The following is a 6,754-nucleotide window of genomic DNA, read 5'->3' on the forward strand; positions in this document are numbered from 1 at the left end:
CTTTCTTTTTTCTTTTTTTTTTCTCTTTTTTTTTTTTTTTTTTTTTTTTTTGCTATTTGATACTAGAAATTTGGAAGAAAGGGCATTCAGTGTTTTCGTGAATCAGAAATATACCCTCTCCTACGTCATCGTACTTCCTTATAAGTTCCCTTTAATCTTTCTTGAATAGTGAGATAGCCCAATTTGGAAAATATTCGCTTTATTGCTGTGTAATCACTCCTATTCCCAAGCCACTAGAGAGCTCATCAAATCTGACGTAACTTATTTTTATAGACCTCTTAATACATATTGGGCAGGGTGGGGTAGAGGGTGTGGTCTGTGGACCTCTGGGCAAACAATTGATGAGACTGGAAGGAAAGGTATTTGTGAATCCTTTGAAGTATTCTGCAAAAGTTTATGTGCATTTCTCCAGGGAAAGTGTGCCTTGCTTGCCTTGCTAGTATCTTAGAGGGGTCCGTGACCTAAAGAAGATTAAAGAAAGCACTAAATTTGTATTTTTAATTGATCATTTCCACCCCAACAGGAAAATTTCTCCTAGATCTGCTCTTGTTTGCTACTGTACTTGAAGCCCTTCAGTCCATCACGGTCTAAATGGAGGTGGGTGGGAGAGAATGACACAAAGAAAGATCAGGTATGGTTGCAGAAGTACAGGAAGAAGGACTGGTGCCAGACAGAGCTGGCATTACAATCCCATCTACCAACTTATCAGCTGTGGCCTTGACCTAGGTACTTAACTGCTCCCTGCCTCAGTTTCTTCTTCTGTAAAATGAAGAAAAGTTGAGGTTCAAAGGTCAATTGTGTAAAGTATGTGTGGAGCACACAAGATGACACTGTTATTATGGAGAAGTCTTATCCTGCAGCTTCAGACAGTCCCTAACTGACTTCTCTGTATTCTTGGGCTGAGCCCAATTTTCAAGGCTGGTAGGATAGGTTGGGCATCAGACCTCTCCAATGATTTAATTGAACACGGTTGAGCTGGAATTTCCAAAACCCTCAGGGCCAAACTCACCTTTTCACTGCCGATTCTTCTTTCCTTCTGTCTCTTAGTACTCCCCCCAGGGCTCAATGATTCTTGACAAAAGCTCTAGTTCACTTTAGGAGAGCAGAAAGGGAGAGGAAATGATCTTCCAAAATTAAAGATGAAGACCTTCACTTAGTAAGGTTGTAGTTCAACCTTTTGGCCTCTAGAGGGCAGTGTGGATACGTTCCCCTCAGGTTCACAGCCAGCCAATAACTAAGTTTTCAGTACTGCACCAAAGGATGAAAGGATAATGGCAAACGTATTCTTAGTGCTCTCCACTGTGTGATTATGAGCGATTATAATCTTTATACTTGGGGGTATTAAAATATTGTTCTAGTTATGACAATGATTTTTTAATTGGCTTAACTTAAAAAAAGTCGGTATTTGTATTGTTCTATACTTTGGGAAGAAAATAGACATGTCCAAGGGAACTAGTCTTTGAACCACTATTTAAGCTTCGTTTCTGTATTTATTCTTGGATATAAGAGAATTGAGCGCTTGACCTTGTTTTCACTAAAAGGCAAACCGGGCTGTTTTGCAACACAGATGTTTGTCAAAAACAGGGTAGAGGTGGAGCTCACAGCCGGGAGAATGCCGGCTGGATTCCCAGGCCTTCTCAGTGAACGCCTTGTGTCACAGCCGTAGGGGCAGGGCGGGGGCGTCTCAAAACCTCCCACCTCTCCGCCCAAGCTTTGGAGTCCTCGTCACCTTCCACTGCCCAGTTCTGGACAACAGTGAGAGTCCCATTCCTTGTCGAGCGGGGATTGGAAACAAAAAACAGCCAGTCTTAGCTCCAAGCCCTCGTGGCACCCCTCCTGCCTCCGCCTCCAGAAGGCGGGCACAGCAGCTTGCAGGCGCGCGGCCAGCCAATAGCTGGGGATGAACAGAAAGGCGAGAGTGCTCCTTCACTCGGCCCCAACGTCACGATGCTGGCCCCGCCCCTTCGCCAGCAGTCTCTGGGAGCCGGGCGGGTAAGCCAGCCACCCTGCGGACGCCGGACGCCGAACCCGAACCCGGTAAGGGGGCTGGGGACTGGGAGTGGGAAGAGGAGGAGGAGGAGGAGGAACGACTGGTAACCTGGGAGATGGCCAGGGCCTTGGGACCCGGGGGTGCTCCGAACCCCATGGGTTCGAACAAAAACCCAGTACCACCTCCACTCCCGCTACTCCTCTTAGGAGCGCAGTGTGTTGCTACGAGACACTCTTGTACCAGCTGCTGGGCAATGGCATTGGACTGGGTGCTTGTGCTCTGGAGTTGGACATATCCTCCTACCTAAAGTGCCCCCCGGGGGGTGAGGCGTCACCACCCGCAAAAGGGAGGTGGCGTCTGTTTTGGAGCAGAAGGCTGCTTCTCCCTAACCTGGGACACTGGGTTTACCAAATTTACCCGCAAGTCAGTCCTACTTGGACCACTCCCGTCTGGTTCAAGTGGGCTGCTGGGACTGAGGGCAGGTGGGAGGGAGAGTGAGGATCCCATGGCCCAGGAGTAAAATGCAGACTGCTCCTGTTCCTATCTCCTTCACAGTTTCTCGGCCTGCCCCCCTTTTTAGCATTTCGCCAGCAATTGGGACTCTTCTTACTCTTCCTGGATTTGGCCTTCCTGGGGTCAGTGAGCTGCTCAATGCTGTGAGGAACGAACTGCTGCAGGGCAGAGAGGGGGAAAATTACTTCTTTAGCCCACTCCCTGACACCAAAGCCATTAACTTCTCCATTTGCTGAGTTCACGGGAATGGCATAGACAAGGTAGGGGTGAGAACCCTAGGTTGGTGTCCAGTTCCCAGCCAGGTTCAATTTTCTTTTTTCCTAAGGTTGGTAGAAGGAAAGGAAGGGACTGAAAGGCCTTCAAAAACCATGTTATTATGTGTTTGCTCCTCACAGCCGCTCTGCCAGGTAGATCTCATTTCATAGATGAGGACATAAGTTCTGAGAGAGTTGGTATTTTGCCCAGGAAATGGAGCTGGTTAATGGTAAGGCTCATTTCACAAACCCAAAACAGTTTGACTCCCCAGAATCTGAGCTGGTTCACCCTGTTAGGCTGCCACTGCCTTTTTCATGTTTTTGTCCCTAAGTTGGTCTGCCTCTCATTTGTCCTCTGCTGACTTTGGAAATAATAAACCAGCAAACTGGACAGTCGACATTTTGACTTCTGACCTTTAGGCCCTTGGACCTGAACATTGGTCTCTGTAGTGGATAGAGTAGAGAATGGAGGATGGTGATTCTAGAAGCCCCCTACCCACTACCCCATTCCCTTCCATCCTGTCAGCACAGTCTCTTTGAAGTCCTTTATGTTTTCTCTAAGGACCCATTTGGACCTCCCCCCACACATAGTCCCTTCCTTTGGCCTCATTACCACAGAAAAAGTCTCTTCATTTGCCCAGAGAGCACCTTGCTGACCTCTGTGTCTTCCTTCCACTCATTTCCTCAAGTTTCACTAATATCATCCCCTCCCAGAACTCCTTATCTTGATCCTGGAATCTCTTTCCCACAGGTCTGTCACAATGCTGCTGCACAGGGCTGTGATCCCCCATCTCCGACAGGCCTGCAGGTAGGCCATCGCATCCTAGAACTTGTGTCTCAGCCCATATTCCCCACCCCCAGTATCTTTATGACATTTATCTACCAGATAAGATAGTTGAAATACTGGATACTAAGGAGGAAAGGGAAAGCCATATCTCACCTGCTTGTTCCACTCAACCCTGGAGAAACTTAAGTCCCAACTGAAGGAACCAATGGCCAACCTGGTAAACCTCAGGCCTTCACTGTCCCTTTCCTATGATCAGGAGTGTGCTGCTAAAAGAGGACCTCTCTCTCTTCCAGACTCAAGTCAGCCCCCTCGAGGCTCTATATTCGGGCTTGCTCTACAGATGATTCACTTCAGCCCCAGTGCCCCAGCCTTGCCTTCTCTGGTGATAACTCCAGCACCGGGGGATGGAAAGTCATGGGGACTCTGCTAGGCCTGGGTGCAGTGTTGGCCTATCATGACCACCGGTGCAGGGTAAGTGGGGAAGAAAGGGACTTCACTGTCAGAACAAGGGGGCCCTAATAAGCTCCCCAGGCAACCCAGGCTATTACCACAGAGCCCATGGTGATACTGTCTTCATGCAGAGTAAAGATGAAATCTGCTACCTCTCTTTCACAGTGGCCATGACTTTATGGTTTGGGTCAGGGTAAGCAAGAGTGATTCCTTCTTACTGTTTATGTTTCTTTTTGCCTTACCCCTGCATTGTCTGCAGGCTACTCAGGAGTCACCACACGTATACACAAGAGAGGAAGTGAGATCTCACAGCAGCCCTGAGACTAGGATCTGGGTGACTCTGGGCTGTGAGGTGTTTGATGTTACAGAATTTCTGGACTTACACCCTGGGGGGCCATCAAAGCTGATGCTAGCAGCAGGGGGTCCTCTAGAGCCCTTCTGGGCCCTCTATGCTGTTCATAACCAGCCCCATGTGCGTGAGATGCTGGCTCAGTACAAGATTGGGGAGCTGAGCCCTGAAGACAAGGTACCTTCCACCTTGAAAACCTCTGACCCCTACATTGATGATCCTGTACGTCACCCAGCCCTGAAGGTCAACAGCCAGCGCCCCTTTAATGCAGAGCCCCCCCCCGAACTGCTGACAGAAAACTATATCACACCTAACCCTATCTTCTTCACCCGGAACCATCTGCCTGTACCTAACCTGGACCCAGAAACCTATCGTCTGCATGTAGTAGGGCCACTTGGGGGTCAGTCACTGTGCCTATCCCTGGATGACTTGTACAAGTTCCCCAAACACGAGATCACTGTAACTCTGCAGTGTGCTGGCAACCGGCGCTCTGAAATGACTCAGTTCAAAGAAGTGAGAGGTCTGGAGTGGAATATCGGGGCCATTAGCACTGCACGCTGGGCTGGGGCACGCCTTTGTGATGTGTTAGCCAAGGCTGGTCACCAACTCTGTGAAACTGAGGCCCACGTCTGCTTTGAGGGACTGGATTCAGACCCCACAGGGACTGCCTATGGAGCATCCATCCCTCTGGCTCGGGCCATGGATCCTGAAGCTGAGGTCCTGCTGGCATACGAGATGAATGGGCAGCCTCTGCCTCGTGACCATGGCTTCCCTGTGCGAGTGGTTGTTCCTGGTGTGGTGGGTGCCCGCCATGTCAAATGGCTGGGCAAAGTGAGTGTGGAACCAGAGGAAAGTTACAGTCACTGGCAGCGGCGGGATTATAAAGGCTTCTCTCCATCTGTGGACTGGGACACAGTAGATTTTGACTCAGCTCCATCTATTCAGGAACTTCCTGTCCAGTCAGCCATCACAGAACCCAAGGATGGGGAGACAGTACAATCAGGGGAGGTGACTATCAAGGGCTATGCATGGAGTGGTGGTGGGAGGGCTGTGGTCAGGGTGGATGTGTCTCTGGATGGGGGCCTAACCTGGCATGTGGCAGAGCTGGATGGAGAGGAACAACGTCCCAGAAAGGCCTGGGCCTGGCGACTATGGCAGCTGCACGCCCCTGTGCCGGCTGGGAGAAAGGAATTGAACATTGTTTGTAAAGCTGTAGATGACAGCTACAATGTGCAACCAGACACCGTGGCCCCAATCTGGAACCTGCGAGGTGTGCTCAGCAATGCCTGGCACCGTGTCCATGTCCATGTCGCCCCATAAGAAGGTGAAATGGAATTACCTACTCCCCAGAATCATCATCTCAACCCCTTTCCACACACATCCTTTTGCCTTGTTACCACAGGAAAACCTTTCCTTCCACCTCCACTTCTTGGATCACAACCCTATACTATGCCTTCCTAAACCACACACAGATATGCACATTGCACATTTTCACCCAGACACCAGCTCTCCTTTGACACTATGTTACATATCCCTATTATGCCAGAAGTTGAGAGCTGTTGAAGATGGAGGCTAGAAGTGGGGAAATTTCTGTAAACAAGCACTCTTCTCCTCCTACCCCACCTCCACTTCTAGTGTCTATCATCACTTTATTTGGCTTTTCCTCTTGGGAGTCTTCAGAGAATGTGTGTGGATATGTGTACAAAAAATGTATATGCAACTTTCTACTGACTTTCTGGTTGCCAGGGGTCGTGAGAGGTGCAATCCTGCCCCTTTATAGTTCCACTTTTCTAAACACATCAATAAAGTATCTGTTTAAGACAACTCCGAAAAAAGAAAAGATTATGACTTTGGGGACTTCTTGAGGCTGGAGCGTGAGCATATTGCAGGAGGGAGGTGCACTGGTACTGGGATATGTAGTGAGATAATCCCAAACAAGGTGGGGGAGGGGAGGGAAGTAGGGAAGTCAAAAAGTGGGGCTTCCTTCTCCGAAGTCCGCCAGTATCTGTAGCATTGCTTAGGTGACTCACCTAAGAATACCCTCAAGAGAGATTTTTTTAAATGGCATTGTTAAGCTCCTCCCGCCCCTCCCCATTTCTAAACACTTGGCAGGAAAAGCAAAGAATTCTAAGAGGCTAAAATCAATATTGCCTTAGCAGAGGCAGGGCAAAACTTGGCACTAGGGGCAGATATGCCACGGCAGGTGGGGGCATCCAAAGTGCGCCTAGCTTACAAATCAAACGCAGATGCAGGGGCAGTCATCGAGTTACCCTCCGCACGCGACCGCTCCTTTCCGACTTGAAGCTTTCGGCGCTCGGCTACTCTCCCCTAGCTCTTTTTCCTTTCCCCAGCAGTCTCCCTGGCTTGGGGGCGCTCGGTGTTCGGCCACGCCGCCTGTCGCCTGGTAGTGG

The 6,754-nt window shown here is 49.6% G+C and overlaps 1 protein-coding gene across 5 annotated transcripts; it reads left to right on the forward strand.

Moving 5' to 3' along the window:
• Positions 1-50: 50 nt before the first annotated feature.
• On the forward strand, positions 51-6,166 carry SUOX (sulfite oxidase). Of its 5 annotated transcripts, XM_045464504.1 has the most exons (5): positions 52-2,037; positions 2,546-2,763; positions 3,509-3,565; positions 3,838-4,015; positions 4,254-6,166. In XM_045464504.1, exons 3-5 carry the CDS (start codon positions 3,519-3,521, stop codon positions 5,661-5,663), a joined length of 1,635 nt encoding a protein of 544 aa, XP_045320460.1. In that variant the 5' UTR covers positions 52-2,037; positions 2,546-2,763; positions 3,509-3,518; the 3' UTR covers positions 5,664-6,166. The 5 variants fall into 5 exon arrangements, with proteins under 5 accessions (XP_045320461.1, XP_045320460.1, XP_045320458.1 ...); XM_045464502.1 differs by having other exon boundaries at positions 2,546-3,565; XM_045464503.1 differs by lacking the exon at positions 2,546-2,763.
• The last annotated feature ends 588 nt before the right edge of the window (positions 6,167-6,754 follow it).

This window comes from Leopardus geoffroyi, chromosome B4, assembly GCF_018350155.1.
Source record: "Leopardus geoffroyi isolate Oge1 chromosome B4, O.geoffroyi_Oge1_pat1.0, whole genome shotgun sequence".
Lineage (NCBI taxonomy): Eukaryota > Metazoa > Chordata > Mammalia > Carnivora > Felidae > Leopardus > Leopardus geoffroyi.

Bases quoted from the DNA above. Each gene is read 5' to 3' on its own strand.
- SUOX (XM_045464501.1), top strand. From the start codon at position 3,230: ATGGTGATTCTAGAAGCCCCCTACCCACTACCCCATTCCCTTCCATCC. The intron at 3,566-4,253 runs GTAGGCCATCGC...CATTGTCTGCAG, and splicing joins CATCTCCGACAGGCCTGCAG to GCTACTCAGGAGTCACCACA.